The sequence below is a fragment of the Microcaecilia unicolor genome, chromosome 4 (genome assembly GCF_901765095.1).
Source record: "Microcaecilia unicolor chromosome 4, aMicUni1.1, whole genome shotgun sequence".
NCBI classification, from domain to species: Eukaryota; Metazoa; Chordata; class Amphibia; order Gymnophiona; family Siphonopidae; genus Microcaecilia; species Microcaecilia unicolor.
This window is the reverse complement of record NC_044034.1, coordinates 40,490,956-40,512,739: the sequence shown is the minus strand read 5'-3', so window position 1 is coordinate 40,512,739 and position 21,784 is coordinate 40,490,956. Positions and strand designations below refer to the sequence as shown.

The 21,784-nt window shown below is 45.2% G+C and overlaps 1 protein-coding gene across 2 annotated transcripts in view; it reads right to left on the bottom strand.

Moving 5' to 3' along the window:
- Positions 1-21,784, bottom strand: part of LOC115468446 (N-acetylated-alpha-linked acidic dipeptidase 2-like) — a 128,065-nt gene that overhangs the window by 85,959 nt on the left and 20,322 nt on the right. For both annotated transcript variants that reach the window (XM_030200165.1, XM_030200164.1), the window contains one exon: positions 17,325-17,436. In XM_030200165.1, coding sequence (XP_030056025.1) covers positions 17,325-17,436 — 112 coding nt within the window. The remainder of the gene's footprint in view (positions 1-17,324; positions 17,437-21,784) is intronic.

Here is a 21,784-nt window from a genome sequence, read left to right as displayed (position 1 = left end):
TTTTTGGATCTGCACGGAAAATTTTACGTGCGCATCTTTACAGAATCCTGACTAGGATGTTTCCAATTAGCGCCAAGAATTGATTGTTAGTGCACAATTAATTGACTCGTTCAATTAGATTGCATACGCAGTTTGGCATGTACCCAAATTTGTGCGCACAATTTTGAGTGCCATATATAAAATTTGGGGGATATTACTTAGTTGTTAGCATTAATGGCTGTAGAGATGCATGAAGAAATCTCTCTTTAAAAAAAAAGTCTACAACCACTAAGAGGTACCTAAAGAGGATGAAAATGCACAAAATAAAATCATGGTTGAGCTGAATCTTGGAGAAGAATAAAATGACCACATGATGGCACCTTCACCTAAGAAGTATGTATGAACCAACACACTGTATATGTCTGTGTAAAGATGAGCTAGAAAGACCCCTGGACAAAATGAAGTAAGACAGTACAGGAGCTCATTTTCGTAAGAAGTTATTAGCCAATGAAGTGCAACTAGATTATTGCACATAAAAAATATCACAAAAAATTTTCTAACCTTGTAAGAAAGACGTCAACCCTGGAAAAGACAGCCTTTACTTTTCCTTCCTCTCTATCCCAGATTGATCTTCCACAGCAGTGTTTCCAAAGACCGATCCTGGAGCACCCCTTGCCAGTCAGGTTTTCAGGATATCTACCATGAATATGCATTAAAGATATTTGCATATAATGGAGGCAGTATATGCAAATCAAGTTCATGCATATTCATTGTGGATATCCTGAAAGCCTGACTGGCAAGGGGTACTCCAGGATCGGACTTTGGAAACACTGTTCTACAGTATGCGTCATTTTAACACTTAACAGTAAAAATTAACAATACAACAAAAACATATACCCTGTTTCCCCAAAAATAAGACATCCCCTGAAAATAAGACCTAGTAGAGGTTTTGCTGAATTGCTAAATATAAGGCCTCCCCCGAAAGTAAGACCTAGCTCCAAATTGTATCTTCCACCTTCCGCCCCCCAGGCTGAGCCCGCCCTCAACTCCCCGACATATTACCTTCCATTCCGTTCCGGACACGCCGCCCTGCGTTTAAAGCTCAGCTATTATTTTAAGTCGCTGCGGCAGCTCGAGTCCAGTCTCTCCCGTCAGTGTCCCGCCTTCCTCTGATGAGGTATTTCCTGTTTCCGTGAGGGCGGGACATTGAAGGGAAAGGCTGAAGTCAAGCCACCGCTGCCCTTCCCCACAGACTTCGGCAGCCTCCTGACATCTTTAAAACTGGGTGAGTGTCCCAACAGAAGGTACATGGGGGGAAGGGGGAGAAGGGGGTATTAGGAACCCTAAGGACTAAGCTTACTTAGAATGCTGTACTTATCTTACGGGAGGTAAATGGAGATTCTGTGCACTGTATTGCTCAGTCTCCTTCTTTTTCGTTGTAGGGGGATTGTTGTGCCGACTCATGTTTCACCAAGCTGTATCAAGGCTTCCCCTTAATTTACTTAATGCTGATGTCTTGTCCTGTTGCTGTGAAATTAAAAAGGCTGCTGAAATTCTAGGAAGCTACTGCTAAAAGTTGCAGTGGCCATTTTCTCTAAGAAGCTGCAATTTTACTGTAGTAGGGTATTTTGAACAGCTTGTAGCCTCTGCAGCTGATATTGAGGTAAGCCTTGGAGTAAAGAACTGCAATAATCCAATCATGTTACCCTGTTTCCCCGAAAATAAGACCTTGCGCATCTTTGGGAGCAAAAATTAATATAAGACACTGTCTTATTTTCGGGGAAACAGGGTAAATACCTGTGATTTAAACCCATGACAAAAGACAATATACAGCATTCTATATAACACCATATCAAATATAAGAGAACTCAATCTGTGCCAAACAAAATGTAAAAAATAAATAAAATAATTCAAAAACACCTGAAATCTGGCACCTAACTCAGCGGCTGATGTTCAGTTTCTCTTCACATCTAAACGCCAACCTCTAACCTGAACCAAATACAAAACAACCACATAGAGCCCTAAAATGTGCTCCTTGAAGAAGAAGGGTTACCTTCGAAAGCTAATCAAAAGATTTATTGTTAGTCCAATAAACAAGGTATCATCTTATTTTCTTTTCTATGTTTTGATTTATTTCTATTTATTCCCTTTAAAAGTGGACTAACACGGCTACCACACCACTCCTTGAAGCTGAAATGTAATTCTAGGCTGTTATGTTATTACCTATATTTTATTGTGAAATGTTATTTTTATACCACTATGATCTAGTCTGAGTACAAACATAGTAAAGTGAAATATAAATCAAACTAAACTCTAGTAAGCATGCTGCCAGGTTTCTACTACTACTACTATTTAACATTTTTATAGCGCTACAAGGCGTACGCAGCGCTGCACAAACATAGAAGAAAGACAGTCCCTGATCAAAGAGCTTACAATCTAATAGACAAAAAATAAAGTAAGCAAATCAAATCAATTAATGTGTACAGGAAGGAGGAGAGGAGGGTAGATGGAGGCGAGTGGTTACAAGTGGTTACGAATCTTGCATGGAATCTTGTCACTCTTTAGGATTCCAGAATCTTGCAATTCTTTGGGGTTCTACATGGAATGTTGATACTCCTTGAGATTACTACTACTACTACTATTTAGCATTTCTATAGCGCTACAAGGCGTACGCAGCGCTGCACAAACATAGAAGAAAGACAGTCCCTGCTCAAAGAGCTTACAATCTAATAGACAAAAAATAAAGTAAGCAAATCAAATCAATTTCTGCTTCAAACTTGCTACTTTCTATGTTGACCAGCTATCCTTTCAGTTTTGGCTAGCCAGGCTGCTTCTCATCACTCAGATGCTGCAGATGATGGAGGAGGAGGTCCAGCAGAGGCAGTCAGAGGATCTTCAATCCTTCACCCCCCCCCCCCCCCCCCCCCACCACCGCCAGAAGAACCCAGTCCCCTTCCTTTCTGTGAAGGAAAAAATGAATTGGCTAAGAGGGATGTTTTTACTTTTGTTTAAAAAGAATAATACAATCTTGCATCTGAGATTACCAGTCCATTCATGTTTTAATCAGATACATGAACAACCCCATTTTAGTACAGATCAGAAAAGAGATGTCCCAGTCATGACACTTTAAATTTGCAATGTATTTCACAAACAGACCAGTGAACATCGAGTTTTTTGTAAAATACCTATAAATCCGCAGCGAGTAAAAGGGAAGTCTCGCTGCCCTGCAGGAAATGGCCGTGCGGCAAGTAAAGCACTTGCCACGCAGCCATTTTGGGGGGAACCCTTACCGCCACCCACTGAGGTGGTGGTAAGGGCTCCCACGTTAACACGGCAGTAACCAGGCAGTGTGGCACTGCCCGATTACTGCCGGGTACATTCCGGTGCTACAAAAATAAATATATTTTTGTTGCACCGAAAATGATGGCGCGTTAGGGGTGGGAAATAACGCTGGGCTGCTACAGTAGCCCAGCGGTACTTCCTGTTTAGCGAGCGGTAAGCCTGCATCGGGCTTACCGCTGCTTAGTAAAAGGCTCCAAGGAGAGCCAATTAAGGTGCTGGGCTCCAAAACTCCATCTTTTACTTTTTGTGGTGGTTTTGAATCCCAGAAATCTTGAGCACTACGCACTATTCTATAAAGGGAATGTGCCATTTATAGAATAACATTTGGTGCAGATCCCCTGGCTACATTTTGGGTGCCGTACCTATGCCCCCTAAAATCAGGTGTAAATGCTGGAGCCAAACTCAGGTGTGCTCTGGGCGAAGTCTGTAAATCCGCATGCAACTTTTTGGAATGCCCAGCCAAGCCACTGGCCACACCCCCTTTTCAGATAGGTGCTATTGAAGTGAGACGTAAGGCTTTATAGAATAACAATTGGTAAGATGCTCAAGCAAATGAGATGGAGCAGTAGCCTAGTGGTTAGTGTAGTGGGCTGGGGTGCTGGGTTCAATATTTCGCAACCTGGTACAATCCATGGTACTAAGCCATCTAGATTACTGTAATGGAATTTATGCGGGATGTAAAGAACAAACCATAAAGAAACTCCAAACTGCTCAAAACACAGCAGCCAGGCTTATATTCGGAAAAACAAGATTCAAAAGCGCCAAACCTCTACGAGAAAAACTACACTGGCTCCCAATCAAAGAACGTATTGCGTTCAAAATCTGCACCCTGGTTCACAAAATCATCTACGGCAATGCCCCGGGATACATGGCAGACCTCATAGACCTACCAACCAGAAACACAACAAGATCAACACGAACATACCTAAATCTCCACCACCCAAGCTGCAAAAGACTCAGATACAAATCAACCTATGCATCCAGCTTCTCTTATATAAGCACGCAACTATGGAATGCACTACCAATAGCCGTGAAAACAACATACGACCACCTAAACTTCCGAAAACTCCTAAAAACTAACCTGTTCGAAAAGGCATAACCTAACGATCCAACCTAAATGCCTTAACCCCGCAACACAACAATATAAAAGTTTGTACTGGACATAACCCAACTCTTCCTTCTTATGACCCCTAATGTGTCTATCACACTATTCACTACTCAACCATAACTTCACTTTGTATTGTCCCTACCAGTATTGGCGATCATCTCTACTGCACTATGTAAGCCAACTTGAGCCTGCAAATAGGTGGGGAAATGTGGGATACAAATATAACAAATAAATAAATAAATATAGGGCCAGAATCTATATACGGTGCCTAAAAAATCCATGCAAAAAAATTTCTACCTAAGCATATTCTATAACCAGTGCCTACATTTAGGTGCAGTATATAGAATATGCTTAGTTGATATCCCAACGCCTAAAACTACATGCGTCCATTTACACCAATGAAAACGTGGAGTGAATCCCAGCATGTAAATTTACGTGCACTGGGCCATAATCTGTAACTACGTGCATAAATTTTAGAAAACCCACGAACCGCCCATTTCCCTCACCCATAACCATGCCCCTTTTGAAACTGCATGCTTTAGAATTTAGGCGCAGCTCATTACAGAATATGATTAGCGAGTTATGCGTATAAATTCTAATTATTGCCAATTAGTCTTTATTCAAGCAAATCCCGACGTGGCTGTTGACGGTGGCACTGTAAAATCACAGCCTGTCTTTTCTGGTTTCCTAATGAGAACTGTCATCTTGGAAGTTTAGTGTCATTACCAAGGCAAAGGCTGTGAAACCCCGATTAGTTGTTTATGTTAACCCTTGATGCAAAACGTGGCCACCTCGGGATGTGCTTGAACAAAGACTTGTTTTGGACTTTACAGTGTTTGTCTGGGTTGTGTTCTGTTTTGCTGTTGCAAACATCTTGTGCCTTGTTTTTCTTTGCTAAGTGTTATGCAGCAGCCTGGTTTGGAGTATGCGTATAGCTGCTGAAATAAAAACTAGGAGTAAGTATTCTGCCAGTGACAGTGGGCATTTTGCTGATTGCTGCCGATGTTATTCCTGGATATTCAGGGACCCTTTTACTAAGGCGCGTAGACGCCTATGCGCATCCAATGCGCATCAAATTGGAACTTCCGCCCGGCTACAACATGCTCTGGGCGGTAATTTCACTTTTGAGGCGCGTACAAAACACGCGGTAGAAAATATTTTCTACCACGTGGTGCTTCCCGGCAGTAAGCAGCAGTTTATGCGCACTGATGCTTACCGCCCGGTTAGCACATGAGAACTTACCGCTAAGTCAACAGGTGGTGGTAAGGCCTCAGGACAAAAATGGACGCACACTCGTTTTAATTTTGCCGTAGGTCCATTTTCAGCCACAAAAAAGCGCCTTTTTTTCCAGGCGCGCTGAGAAATGGGCCTGCGTGCATCCAAAACACGTGCCTACACTAGCGCAGGTCACTTTTCAGCATGCCTTAGGAAAAGGGCCCCTCAATGCTGGACAATGCCCGCTTTTGGCACTGAGTATCCGGTTTATGCAGCGCCGGCTAAGAAATGGCAGCTTATGTCGATATTCAGCACTTAACCGGCTATGGGACAACACATCAAGACAGGATTGACTTTTAAGTGGTCCTATTTATGCGGTTAATCTAGCCGGTTAAGTGCTGACTCTCCCCCCCCCCCCCCCCCCAAATAGCCGGCTTTCACTTAGGTACCATGGGCGTAGCCAGACAACAGATTTTGGGTGGGTCTAGGCAAAGAGTGGGTGGGCACCAAGTGTTCTCCCCCTCCCCCCAAAAAATATCTAAGCTGGTGGGAAAATGCTTCTCTCCACCTTGGCACTCTGCAGCAGGCATGCGCTGAAAACAGAGCATTCGCAGGTGCCAGTATCGTGGAGAGCAGCATTTTCGTTACCATCAGGGGGAAGTCTTCAGCTGGTAGAGCTTGGAATCCCCATCAGCTATTGTGAAACATGTGCTACTGTTGGGTGGGCCTCAGCCCTAAGTGGGTGGGCCCTGGCCCACCCAGGCCCACCTGTGGCTATGCCACTGTTGGGTACTAACTGCTAATTTTTGGCAGCGATAAATAGTTAACTGCTGCTGAAAATGAGAGAATAGCCCCAAACATGTGATTTCACCGGTCAACGGCCTTTTCTGGATACATAAATTGTTTTGAATATCGACCAGTAGGAAAAAAAAAGAATAAAAATAAAAGATCCAGATTAATAAAACTTTAAACTCCAAAACTTGACATTAGTAGCCAGCATTAGCAGAGAAAAGGTTTATGGCAAAATTCCTTCTGAAATAAATGAATATTTAAAAGGGAGAAAGATACCAGCCTCAGGCACTGGAACAGGAAAAGCCTGTCTTTATAAATGACTGGTTTAATGATCTGTAAGCAAAAACAAAAGAGCATTGTATACATTTACGTATAGGCTGAAAAGAACAATAGAAACAAAGCAAGAAAAACCTTACAGATAAAGAAAAGACAAGTGCAAACAACAAAATAAATGTAAATCTAAAGCACTGGATGATATCAGTTGCTGTCAAGTTCTCAGATCTTTCTTTGAAAATTCCAGACAAACAAAAAGGGTTCTGTTTCCTAATTATTGTGGACAAAGGCAAAACATTTCAGACAACCTTAAGTAAAAGGGCACTAGAGTGTTAACAGGACCATATGAATTACATCAGAAACACTAGGCAGCTAGAAAAACAAGCCCTGGAAAATGACTAAAGTATCAAAAACCTTGAAAGCTGAACACTGAATCTAGGAATGCTGTTCTATTTCATTGCTCAGTCTCCCAATTTCGTAAAGTTCTCTTACAATTTTTCACAATCCTCTTTCGATGTAACAACTTTGAGTAACTTTGTGTCATCACCAAATTCAATTTCCTCACTAGTTATTCCCATCTTTAGATCATTTATAAATATGTTAAAAAGCAGGGGTCCCAACACAGACCCCTTTGGAACCCCACTATCTACCCTTCTCCATTGAGAATACTGACCATTTAACCCTACTCTATGATGTCTATCTTTCAAGCAGTTTTTAGTCCACAGTAGGACATTACCTTTATCCTTAGGAAACACATTTTCTTGTTCTTCTACTGAATTTTTCCAATGCAATATTAAAAAGATAGCTAAAAAGTCCATCATTCATAGAGGGGACGCAAACTCTTTATTTCCAACTGTTTACTGCAGGTAAGTAAAGGCGAGAAACTTGCTGCATGAAGATCATTGAAACCAGAGTGGGGCAGAGTCTGTATGAATTTATTGCCTCAGTTCAGCAGCCTCTGACAGGGTGGGCTGCTAATTTGCTTGAATGATCTCCCACCACGGCAGAAGAAAAAATGGCTAAAGATGTAAAGAGAGGTGACAAGACCTTTTTCAGATATATTGGAGAAAGGAGAAGAGATAGGAATGGAATTGCGTGACTGAAAGATAATGAGAATGGCTATATGGAGAGTGATGGAGATAAAGCGAACGTGCTAAACAATTATTTCTCTTCGGTGTTCATGGAGGAAAATTCTGGAAAAGGACTGCGGTTGGCTGCTGAGGGAACGTCTGGGAATGGAGTGGATACTGCGCCGTTTACAGAAGAAAGAGCTTATAAACAGCTGGAGAATCTGAAGGTGAACAAAGCTATGGGGCTGGATGGGATACATCTCAGGATACTGAAGGAGCTCAGAGAGGTCCTGGCAGGACCTCTTAAAGATTTATTTAATAGGTCTTTAGAGACGGGAGAGGTTCTGTGAGATTGGAGACGAGCAGATGTGGTCTGTCTTCACAAAAGTGGAGACAGGGAAGAAGTGGGAAATTACAGACCGGTATGTCTCACATCGGTGGTAAGAAAAATAATGGAGTCGCTGCTGAAAGAAAGGATAGTTAACTTTCTAGAAACCAACAGGTTACAGGACCCGAGGCAACATGGCTTTACCAAAGGAAAATCCTGCCAAATGAATCTTATTGACTTTTTTTGACTGGGTGACCAAAGAACTGGATGAGGGACACACGCTAGATGTAATCTACTTGGACTTCAGCAAAGCCTTTGATACGGTCCCCCACAGAAGACTCGTGAATAAGCTGAAAGGGTTGAACTTAGGACCGTAAATGGTGAACTGGATAAGAAACTGGTTGATCGACAGGTGGCAGAGGACGGTAGTAAATGGAATCCGCTCGGAGGAAAGGAAGGTGAGCAGTGGAGTTCCTCAAGAGTCGGTGCTGGGGCCTATTCTGTTTAATATATTTGTGGGAGATATTGCTGAAGGGTTGGAAGGAAAGGTGTGCCTTTTTGCGGATGACACGAAAATAGCCAATAGAGTGGATACCCTGGAGGGAGTAGAAACGATGAGAAGGGATCTCCGAAAGTTAGAAGAATGGTCAAGGGTCTGGCAGTTAAAATTTAATAGGATATTCACGTAATACCAGAGTAACATACACATAATCACAGTAGTATTTTGATGATACAGTATATATTTTGTTGTATTTTATTATGCAGTGCTCAGTCAGTGTTGTTGTGCCTATATCGTAAGCCACGAGAGCTAATCAGCACTTCAACTTTAGAACATCACGGCACTGACCTGCCTCCATTCTCCACCCCTGATGAATGCTGTTAATTATAAAACAAGGACTGGTGGTAATGTTCACTTATCTTAAGTCCATAATATTTTCGGTATGGAAAAGATGAGCGGCCAGGTCCTCGTGATGTTGTGCTGCTCTCTATATACGTGTCCAGTGCTCTGTGGTTTAAAAACAATACTGAAGATCGAGCGTCTCTCTCAGCATCTCTCTCAACGTGAGACCTTGTTTCACCGAGACCGGCGTCCTCAGGGGATCAGATGTTGCATATTCTTATGAACTTTGCTCTTCAGATTTAGTTATCAGCTTGCTAGAAGGATGGAATCAACGCAGGGCTTAGCAGCAGCCGGAGAATAGCCTGGGTTCAGACAAGGGTCAGGTCAGGCAGCAGGCAGAGAGTATCCGAGTTCAGGCAATGGTCAGCACCGAGGTAGACAGCAATGAAAATAGTAGAGAAACACACCAGAGCACACAGCAAACCTACCGAAGTAGAAGCCGAAGCAGTGAAGTGGAGAGAAGAAGCTCCTGAAATAGCCCCCACCATCAGGAGCAGAAGAAATCAGCTGGCAAGGAGAGCCTCCCGTTGGCTGGTCTGCCTGGAGGAGGAGGAGTCTGTCTGCGAGGGTCTAATCCGGCCGAGCAGGAGTTGAGGCGGAACAGCAGCGCTCCAGGATCGCGCAGGCCAGCAGGGCACACAGCAACAGACACCCCGGACGTGAACCTCATTCCCACGCCGCCACAGGCCCCCCGACGCAAACCCTCACGCCCCGAAGAAGAGGGCTGGAGCAACCCTCGGAGCGCCGGCCCTGCCAAAATGGCCGGCGCTACCCTCCAGATGACCAGGCCACGCTCGGAGCGCCGGGCCCGCCAAGACGGCCGGCACTCCACCTGGTACTAGACAGTTAAACTATAGTACCGGGCAGAACCTAGGGGATAATTAACCCCATATTGTTTCACATTAGAGATGGCCGCCATTGGTCTTTGCCGATAATGGAAACTAATGGCGGCCATCTCAAACCCGGCCAAATCCAAGCCATTTGGTCGTGGGAGGAGCCAGCATTTATAGTGCAGTGGTCCCCCTCACATGCCAGGACACCAACCGGGCACCCTAGGGGGCACTGCAGTGGACTTCACAAATTGATCCCAGGTGCACAGCTCCCTTACCTTAGGTGCTCGGCCCCCCAAAACCCCCAAACCCACTACCCACAACTGTACAACACTACCATAGCCCTTAAATGGTAACGGGGAGCACCTACATGTGGGTACAGTGGGTATCGGGTGGGTTTTGGAGGGCTCCCATTAATCACCACAAGTGTAACAGGTAGGGGGGATGGGCCTGGGTTCACCTGCCTGAAGTGCACTGCAGTACCCACTAAAAACTGCTCCAGGGACAATATCAACCGGCTCACCTTTACCCACATTTGTTCACCCCTTCAAAGAAACGTACTAGATTAGTGAGGCAAGATTTCCCTTCACTAGACATACCCACACCTCTTGTTCTTTCCCCACCACATGCCTGACTTGCTTCAGAGATCCCCATCTCCATGGCACCCCCCCCCCCCAGCTTGCTCCATGGACCCCCACCCTAGCTGGCTTAAGCAACTTCCTACTCCTGTGGCATACTCCTTCCATCTTGCTCCAGCGATCCTCTCCCCAGCTTGCTCAAGCAACCTCTATCCCATGGCACCCTTGTGGCACACCCTTTCCAGCTTGCTCCAGTGATTCTCCACCTTATTCCAGTAGCCCCCTAGCCCCGTGGCATGCACCCCTATATTTCTCCAATGACCCCCATAGCACACACACATTCAGCTTTCTCCAGCAACCCCCTCCCATTTGCTCCAGTGACTCTTATCCCCATGACACACTCAAAACCCAGAAGGCTTCAGTGATAAACCCTCCCCTTTTGATCCAGCATCTCCTACCTCTATGGAAAATCACATCCTGCTTTCTCCAGCAACCCCTACTCACCTCAAGGCATACATCCAGGGCAGACAAAGACACAGCCAAGCTCGGGGCGGAACCCCCCCCCCCCCCCCCCACACACACACACACACTCATGCAGCTGCTCCCTCCCCCTTACCTTTTTGCCTCTGCCTCCAAGGGGGGGAGGCCCCCCCCCCGGGCTCAGCAAGCTGGTAAGCCTCTTCCTTCCTGCCTGCCTGCTCCCACGGTCTGTCCTCTCCTGCTCCTGTCTGTTCCGGGAGTCAGGACCTGGATGATTGCATTAACACGATATCACGCTAATGCAATCATCTGGGTCCTGGCCAGCACGCAGGGAATTTTGGCTGGACCCAGAGCCAGGCCCAGGGAATCCCCCCCCCCCCCCCCTCGGTGGCCCTCCTTGTTCTAGTGACTCCTAACCCTGTAGCTCACCTTCCTCGGTTTAATCCAGCTATTCCTTCCTTCTTCCACCCTCCCTATCTCAGTCTGCTGCTCTTTCCTCCCTTTCCTGATCATAGTGGCAAGAGAAGGAAGCGAATTGGTTACACATCAAGCTGCATCTCCCAGGGGTGTGGCCAGACCTTGTGGTGGGAGGGGGCCAGAGCCCAAGGAGGGGGGAACATTTTGGTCTGCCTCCCCACCGCCTCTGCCCCCCCCTCCACTCTCCCCTTTCACCTTGCCGCTCCCCACCTACTGCCACAGAAATTCCTTAACTGGCGGGGGTCACCAACCCCCGCCAGCTGAAGCGTTGTCTAGCGCCAATCTCGCATTACCTGCCGTGCTCTGTCTTCCCCTCATGTCACATCCTGCACGCTCCTTATAGTGAAATTCAGTTTCACTAAAAGGAGCATGCCGGGCGTGAGGGGAAGACACAGCAGTGCAGGCAGAAACCGGCGCTGGACAACGCTTCAGCTGGTGGGGGTTAGGGACCCCCGCCAGAAAAACCAGAGGCACAGGCCCCTGTGGCCCCACGTAGCTACGCCACTGCATCTTCCTCCTCCTTTGCCATCCTGTGAGCGTGACTATTCATTTAAACCACACAGCCCCATAGTTTATTTGAACTACACAGCTTTGGGTGGCAGAGGAAGAGGACGTGGCCTGATACACAGTCTTTCACCTCCTCCTCTTGCTGCTGTGATCTGTGTGGTGAAGTGAGGAGGGATAGAGGAGATCCACCGACACCGGTGCTTGCATAGAATTGTGGACAGCAAATGCAGAATTCTGAGCAGGTGGGAAATTCTGCACAAATTTTGCATTGTGCAGATGCCCCCGGGAGTAACAGATCTCAACAGAACCAACTACTACCCAAAGTATCCTGGTCCATAATTATTGAAAGGCACAGAGATCACATTGATTATAGAGTCTCATTAGTTTCTGAGAGATATACTATGAGCTATTTCACATGCTATGTTTCCTGGAAATCTCCATGGGGAAAAACTGTCAATGCAATTAAAATTAGGATAAGTTTCTTTACAACTAGTTTATTGCCTGAAATCAAATTTCTTCTGTAGTTTGTCTGACTTATTGCTCAATTAATATTAAAGCTCTATTAAACTGATTTAATAAAACTTTTCTTCCAGTCTGTGTCTGCTAGAGATGTGCGTTTATGAGCATGTACTTGCTTCATTAGTGTACCTTATAAAATCAATTTATCTATTTTATGCATTTGATTTGATTACATGCCTAATAAAATAATCTCCAGGCATAGCACAGTACACAAAATAAGATCAACCATCACCCCTCTATTCTTCAATCTAAAAATAAAATAATATCCAATTGAAATTAATTATGATCTCTAACTAAACTAAATCACTATTAACTAAAATCGCTCACTACCAATCTAAAAATTAAATAACAATTAAATGAAATAAAATCAATTTAACCCCATGGAACTAAATAAAATTTACAGGTCTGAATCCCACCTAAAAGGACTAGGTTCAGTTTGCAAAAAAGAATGTTTAAAAAAAACACCACCAGACGATTCATAAGTGCATAAGAACATAAGTATTGCCATACTGGGACAGACCAAAGGTTCATCCAGCCCAGCATCCTGTTTCCAACAGCGGCCAATCCAGGTCACAAATACCTGGCAAGATCCCAAAAAAGTACAATACATTTTATGCTGCTTTTCCCAGAAATAAGCAGTGGATTTTCCCCAAGTCCATTTTAATAATGGTCTATAGACTTTTCCTTTAAGAACTACTACTACTATTTAACATTTCTAAAGCGCTACCAGGGTTACGCAGCGCTGTACAATTCAAACATAGAAGGACAGTCCCTGCTCAAGGAGCTTACAATCTAAAAGACAGGTGTACAATCTAGAGACAAGTGACCGATCAAAGACAAGTGTAGAGTCCGACTAATAGGGCATACTATATTTCACGGACGGTTAGGTGCCGAAAGCAGCATTGAAGAGGTGAGCTTTAAGCAGAGATTTGAAGATGGGTAGGGAGGGGGCTTGGCGTAGCGGATGAGGAACATTGTTCCAGGCATAGGGTGAGGCAAGGCAGAATGAGCGGAGCCTGGAGTTGGCAGTGGTGGAGAAGGGAACTGAAAGGAGGGATTTGTCGTGGGAGCGGAGGTTACGGGCGGGAACATAGGGGGAGATGAGGGTAGAGAGGTAGTGAGGAGCAGTAGACCGGGTGCATTTGTAGGTAAGGAGGAGAATCTTGAATTGAATGCGGTATCTGATCGGAAGCCAGTGAAGTGACTTGAGGAGAGGGGTGATGTGAGTGTATCGGTTCTGGCGGAATATGAGACATGCGGCAGCGTTCTGGACGGATTGAAGGGGGGATAGATGGCTAAGTGGGAGGCCGGTGAGGAGCAAGTTGCAGTAGTCAAAGCGAGAGGTAATGAGAGCTTGGACGAGAGTTCGTGTGGTGTGCTCAGATAGGAAAGGGCGAATTTTGCTGATGTTGAAGAGGAAGAAGCGAGAGGTCTTGGCAGTCTGTTGGATATGGGCAGAGAAGGAGAGGGAGGAGTCGAAGATGACTCCGAGGTTGCGGGCAGATGGGACGGGGAGGATGAGGGTGTTATCAACTGAGATAGAGAGTGGAGGAAGAGGAGAGGTGGGTTTGGGTGGAAAGACGAGGAGCTCGGTTTTGGCCATGTTTAGCTTCAGGTGGCGGTTGGACATCCAGGCAGCAATGTCAGATAAGCAGGCCGATACCTTGGCCTGGGTCTCCGTGGTGATGTCTGGTGTGGAGAGATATAGAAGCCGTGCAAACCTTTTTAAAACTCTGCTAAGCTAACCACCTTTACCACATTCTCTGGCAACGAATTCCAGAGTTTAATTAAACGTTGAGTGAAGAAAAATTTTTCTCTGATTTATTTTAAATTTACTACTTTGTAGCTTCATTGCATGCCCCCTAGTCCTAGTATTTTTGGAAAGAGTAATCAGATGCTTCACGTCTACCCGTTCCACTCCACTCATTATTTTATAGACCTCTATCATATCTCCCCTCAACCGTCTTTTCTCCAAGCTGAAGAGCCCTGACCGCTTTAACCTTTCCTCATAGGGAAGCTGTCCCATCCCCTTTATCATTTTCATCGCCCTTCTCTGCACCTTTTCTAATTCCACTATATCTTTTTTGAGATGTGGCGACTGGAATTGAACACAATATTCGAGGTGCGGTCACACCATGGAGCGATACAAAGGCATTATAACATCCTCATTTTTGTTTTCCATTCCTTTCCTAATAATACCTAATATACTATTTGCTTTCTTAGCTGCCACCGCACACTGAGCAGAGGGTTTCAACGTATCATCAACAATGACGCCTAGATCCCTTTCCTGGGCGGTGACTCCTAACGTGGAACCTTGCATGACGTAGCTATAATTCGGGTTCCTCTTTCCCACATGCATCACTTTGCACTTGCTCATATTAAACATCATCTGCCATTTAGATGCCCAGTCTCCCAGTCTCGTAAGGTCCTCTTGTAATTTTATAACACAGCTGCTGATATGCATGAATGCATTACACTTGCAAATGTTTAGAATAATAACATATATGTGTGTATGTGCACACCCATGGACATATATGTCAATATTCTGCCTAAGCGCTATTCTGTAAATATTCACACATCTTGGATAGTGTGAATTTGTAAGGGGGCAAACTACACAGGGGAGCAGTGTGAGCATGGTTTATAGTATAAGTTATACATGGCATTTTTTTCTACATTTGCTTTTTTCCAATTGTGTTCATCCCAGTCTCTAGTTTCTGCTTTCCTCATCTTCTCTTAACTCTCCTGCCAGGATTTCCTGTCCGTTTGTCATTTTTCTCTCCTCCTTTTCCTTTCAGCTTTCTTCAATTTATTATTCTCTCTTACTAGTCAGTCCTCAATTTCCCTCTTTTCATTGTGTCTAGCTACAGCTTGCCACCTCTTTCACTCACCCAGCTCTCCTATTTCACTTCCTTCTATTCCACCAGGATCTCACTAACTCTATCCTTTCCCCTCATCTAGAATCGGTCCTCTTTCTCCACCCCCCCCCCCCCCCAGTCCAGCATGTGCTCACTTTCTCTCTCCACTTCCATCCAGCATCTTCCCCTCATTCTCCTCACCCCCTCTCTCCACCCCACTTCCATCCTGCATCTGCCCCCACTCTGTCCTCTTCCGTCTAGCATTTGTCCCCTCTCTCCACACCACTTCCTATGGTCTGCACCCCATCTCTCTATCCCACTTCCATCCAGTGTCTGCCCCCCACTCTCTTCACCTCACTTCCATCCAGTGTCTGTCCCTTCTTTCTCCCTACTCCACTTCAATCCAGCGTCTGCCCCCTCTCTCTACATCCCACTTCCATCCAGCGTCTGCCCCCCTCCCCACCCCACTTCCATCCAGAATTGGCCCTCCTCTCTCTCTCTCCACCCCACTTCCATCCATTCCAGCATCTGTCCTTCCTCTCCTCTCTACTTACATTCAGCTTCTCATCTCTCCACTTCCATCAGCATCTGCCCCCTGGCACCCCCACTGCTATTGCTGCTTTTTCGAACCAGCAGCAGTAGCAACAAACCAAAATACAGCAGTCGTGGGACCTTCCAGTACATACCTGAGCCTGCCGGCTCTGCACAGAACAAAACGTGACGTCGGAAGAGGAAAGACCGGCAGCCGCTGGTATGTGCAGGAAGGTCCCACGACTGCTGTATTTTGGTTTTTCGCTGCTGCTGCTGCTGGTTCAGTTGCATACTGGCAGGCCCCCGTTCCCCCCCAAAGCAAACCTGCCAACAGGGGGCTGGAGGTCCGGCGGACCTCCGGTCCCCCCCAACGACCCCCCCAACGACCCCCCCCCCAGGTTCAGGGAGGACTGGAGATTCGGTGGGTCTCCAGCCCCCCCAAACCCCCAGAAAATGGTCCCTGGTGGTCCAGTGGTCGCCGGCCAACCCCCCCTCCCAGCGAGCGATGGGGGAGGGGGGCTGGAGGTCCGGCAGACCTCCAGCCCACCCCAACTTCCCCCCCCCCCCCCCCCCCCAGCGTTCTCTGTCGAATCCCTGGTGGTCCAGCTTAAAAAAAAATACCCTCCCAGCCCCTCTACCTTTTAGTTTTGGCTTCCGATCAGATACCGCATACTATTCAAGCTTCTCCTTCTTACCTACAAATGCACTCATTACCTCATTACCTCATTACCTCTCTACCCTCATCTCCCCTTACGTTCCCACCCGAAACCTCTGCTCACAGGACAAATCCCTCCTCTCAGTACCCTTCTCCACCACCCCCAACTCCAGACTCCCCCCTTTCTGCCTGGCCTCACCCTATGCCTGGAATAAACTTCCTGAGCCAGTACACCAAGCCCCCTCCTTACCCATCTTCAAATCTTTACTCAAAGCCCACCTCTTCAATGTTGCTTTCAGCACCAAACCTTTATACCTATTCAGGAAATCTAGACTGCCCAATTTGACTGCCCCTATTTGTCTGTCTGTACATTTGTCCTTTAGATTGTAAGCTCCTTGAGCAGGGACCGTCCTTCTATGTTAAACTGTACAGCGCTGCGTAACCCTAGTAGCGCTTTAGAAATGTTAAGTAGTAGTAGTAGTAGTAATAACGTTCTTAGTGATCTTTTTCATAGAATACAGTGGTACAGTGTATGTACTAACATAGTAAAAGATAGCAAAAAATAACATCTTACCCATCTGATAAAGCTTTAATACTTCTTTGCCCTCTCTGAAGGCCCACCCTTACAGATACATTTTAACAGAGGTGGTTACTATACAAATCTACTTGAATACTATAATGAATAATTCTTATGCTTTCATTTTTGTTTAATTAACCATAGAAAAAAAACATTAACCAAGGCAACCCGTTTGCGGGACACACAGAGTCCTCAGGAGGGAAACATTAGGGAAACTGGAATATTTAGAGCAAGAAAGGAGAGAGCAGATGAAGGCCCGAGTAAAGTTACAGGTACCGCACAGGTTTCCAATTAAGACAGGCCTTACCGGAGGAAGTGTCTGATGTTTTCTGCCTTCATTTCAGACAAAAGCTGATTTCTCACATTCTTATTATCAGCAAGTGCAGACGCTTTCCCTTCAGTGGATTTTGCAAACCATCCTGAAACCCATTCGGAAAAAGTTTTAAGCAATAATAGCTGCTTCTAATTTGTCTCCACATTATCCTTTAGCCTTGACTGATCTAAGGAACGCAAAACCCCACTTTTAAACTGGCTACAGGAAATGACAATCAGACATTGCAGAAGTGGCAGTGGGTAAAAGGCAGAGATGCAGAATGAGATTTTATTTCCATTTTTTTTGCTCACACCTTTTTCAGTAGTAGCTCAAGATGGAAAATTGTCTTCATGGAAAAACAAATATTAGTTTGAGGGGGGGAGGGAGGGAAGGGAGGCCTTTTAGCCGTGGTTTTTGTGAGGAAAGAAGTCACTGTTTATAAAGGGATTAAAACATTCCCAGCCAGCCCAACTGAGGATTATTGGTTTGTGTGTATGTTAAGTGTGATCTTTTTCTACTGTTTTTGGGAACACAGATAAAAACTAAAGACACATTGCATGGGAACTCTTTCATCCTTCCTCCTTTCAACCCCCTCCCTAAGCCAACACAGAAACATGCCAAAAATCAAGAATAGCATTTTATGAAACCTGCAGAAGATACAAATAACAAGAACAAAGCAGTACCATATCACTTATTGTATCTGCCAAAAAATTTATTAGATATTAGATTAAGCTCATGCCCACTGTACCTAAATGTAGCTCACCTTGAGCTACTACACAAATAAAGTAAATATTCCTCCCTATGCTTGGTCTGCAGGCCTGGCCTGCAAGCACTCAGAACTGCTGTCTTCAGCATAAGTTTCATTTCTCTCTACTGAGGCCTGTATACAGAGTGCATGAGGCTTGATTATCAGTAAATAGCAAATATTGTTATGTACTTCTTCTAAATCACATGAGGAGAAAAACACATGAGGAACTGAAGCTATGCGGCCCATGTATGGCTGGGAAAAACTTGATATGACCTTGATGGTGAGACTGAGGACCCTCCAAAGGAGGAGATGTTCCCCTCCACGGATAAGTGTTTAGAGAAGAAGCAGCCAAGTGTTTCATGCAACTTGTTTGCTGTTGCTGCATGATGTGATCACGCTTTACAGATAAGGCATTAGCTAATGAACACGAGGTGTGCATCTGAACAGAAGCAGGAGAGAATGGTAGAATAAAGCAAATGGCCATTTTTGTATACTGAGAAAAAGTAACAGAATGTAACCACATATGTGTCATCGATGTGTGTTTTTTTTTCCTAGCAAAAAAGGGTGCCGGTACTCAAATGCTAGGCCACCCTTCAGGAGTGGGGTGATCACTGATGGACCCACCCCACAATGGCCAGGCCCCCTGCAACCAGTCACAGAATCTATGACAAGGCAGAATTGGTGTGTTGAGCCTGAGCTCTTTCATTAAAACTTGGGGTCCATAGGTGAATTTTAGCAGACAATGGAAAAAGTGCCGATACTCAGTACCCCCTCAAAAAAAGTCCTGTGTGTAATGAAAGAAACCAGGAAATTCCCTTATATGTACAATAAGTTAGAATAAGAGAAATCACATGTTTTAGAAGAAATTAAACTTATAACAGTATATAAGTACAGAATGAGAAAGCCAATCTGAGTAGCCTTATAGCTCAGCCTGAACGTCTTGTTGGCTGTGTGCCAACTCTGCTCGAGAGGGATAATCACTTTTGTATTGGCTTAGAGAAATACCAATAAAGATTTTATTTGGTTGCGCCTAAACTAAGTCTCGATTGTCTCTCTTATTCCAGCTGAGGAGTTTACCTCTGAGGGATGAAGTGTTTCCCCTCCTAAGGGGCAAAGGAGGGTAAACAAAGGCATGAGCTTAATCCAATATCTCATACTTTTTATGGCTCATGCTTTATTCAGTAGTAGCTCAAGGTGAGCTACATTCAGGCACAGTGGGCACAAGCTTAATCCAATATCTAATATTTTTTCATCAAGGAAAGCTCCTCTTTTGATTTTTTTTAAACTGAAGTGTCAGATTTCCGATTTGAGGTGTGCAAGTGGACATAACATGGTCCCCTTCCCTTCCTGACCCCATTCACTGTCCCCATTCACTTCTGATCTGTCCCCTCCCATTCCCACAGTGGTAGTAAAGACTTTTTTTGTCTCCATCCTCGTGGAGATCTGTGGGCTTCCTGTTGTCCCCCTCTCTGCGCACACCTCTACACTTAACTCTCCATTGCCTTATGTGCAAAGTTAGATAGTGATAACAACCAATTAACAGGACTAATTCACAATAATTAGAATTTACGCTCATATCATATTCTATGCGCATGTACCAGCGTTCTCTTGCCGGTTGGGAGGTTGAGAGAGCAGTTCCTACTGCAGATTAATGTTCCCCTGACGAAGCAAGATAAGCGAAACATGCCAGCATGTCGGGAACTAGAATAGCTGGAAGGGAACCATTATTTTAACCACAGCCTTATCAGTTTTTTTCACCACTCACACTGGGCTGCCACCGAACGTCACGGCACCCACAGCCATCTCTATAGAAGATAACTGATCTAACTGAGTACAGTTGATGTAGTAGATTAAGATGTGGTAGTTTAGTTAGAATCACTTTATTTAATAGATATAAGGGAGGTAGGTGGTTTTGGTGCTATGATGGCTGATGGGGTATGACACAAATTCAGAACTGCCAGTCAGTTCAAGTGGCAACCCAGTTACTGAGCAACATTTAGCATAAAAGTGTTTTTTTTTTAAAGTGATGATAGAATTTCTGGTTTCTGGATTGTATTAATACTAATTTATTGAGAAACCGATAAGTGTGTATACCCCAGAGGATTTGATAAAGTTAAAATTGAATGCCAAGAAGTGTAGAGTGATGCACTTGGGGTGCGAAAACCCAAAAGAGAGATACCAGATAGGAGGGGAGAGATTAGTAAACTCGACTCAGGAAAGAGACCTTGGGGTGTTGGTGTCTGAGGATCTAAAGGTGAAGAAGCAATGTGACAAGGCGATGGCCGTGGCCAGAAGGATGCTAGGCTGCGTAGAGAGGAGCATAACCAGCAGAAGAAAGGAGGTGTTGATGCCCCTCTACAAGTTTTGGTGAGGCCCCACTTGAAGTATTGTATTCAGTTTTGGAGGCCGTATCTTGCTAAAGATGTAAAAAGACTGGAAGCTGTGCAAAGAAAACTCACAAAAATGGTACGGGACTTGCATTGCAAACCATAAGAGGAGAGACTTGCTGACCTGAACATGTATACCTTGGAGGAAAGGAGAAACAGGGGTAATATGATACAGATGTTCAAATATTTGAAAGATATTAATCCGCAAATGAACCTTTTCTGGAGACGGGAAGGTGGTAGAACTAGAGGACATAAATTGAGGTTGAAGGGGGGCGGACTCAGGACTAATGTCAGGAAGTATTTTTTTCACAGAGAGGTTGGTGGATATGTGGAATGCCCTCCCATGGGAGGTGGTGGAGATGAAAACGGTAATTGAATTCAAACACGCGTGGGATAAACACAAAGGAATCCTGTTTAGTAGGAATGGTTCCGTAGAATCTTAGCAAAGATAGGGTAGTGACACTGGTAATTGAGAAACAAAACGGGAGCTGGGCAGACTTCTACGGTCTGTGCCCTGAGAAAGGCAAGGACAAAGCAAACTCGGGTATACATATAAAGTATCGCATACCATGTAAAATGAGTTTATCTTGTTGGGCAGACTGGATGGACCATACAGGTCTTTATCTGCCGTCATTTACTATGTTACTAGCAGGCTTATTTTCGAAAGAGAAGGGCGCCCATCTTTCGACACAAATCGCAAGATGGGCATCTTTCTCCCAGGGTCGCCCAAATCGGCATAACCGAAAGCCGATTTTGGGCGTCCTCAACTGCTTTCCATCACGGGGATGACCAAAGTTCATGGGGGTGTGTCGGAAGCATAGCGAAGGCGGGACTGGGGCGTGCTTAACACATGGGTGTCCTCGGCCGATAATGGAAAAAAGAAGGGCGTCACTGACGAGCCCTTGGACGACTTTACCTGGTCCATTTTTTCTTGCGACCAAGCCTCAAAAAAGTGCCTGAACTGACCAGATGACCACCGGAGGGAATTGGGGATGACCTCCCCTTACTCCCCCAGTGGTCACTAACCCCCTCCCACCCTAAAAAAAACCATTTAAAATATTTTTGCCAGCCTCTATGCCAGCCTCAAATGTCATACCCAGCTCCCTGACAGCAGTATGTAGGTCCCTGGAGCAGATTTAGTGGGTGCAGTACACTTCAGGCAGGCGGACCCAGGCCCATCCCCCCTTACCTGTTACACTTGTGGTGGTAAATGTGAGCCCTTCAAAACCCACCACAAACCCACTGTACCCACACGTAGGTGCCCCCCTTCACCCCTTAGGGCTATGGTAGTGGTGTACAGTTGTGGGTAGTGGTTTTTT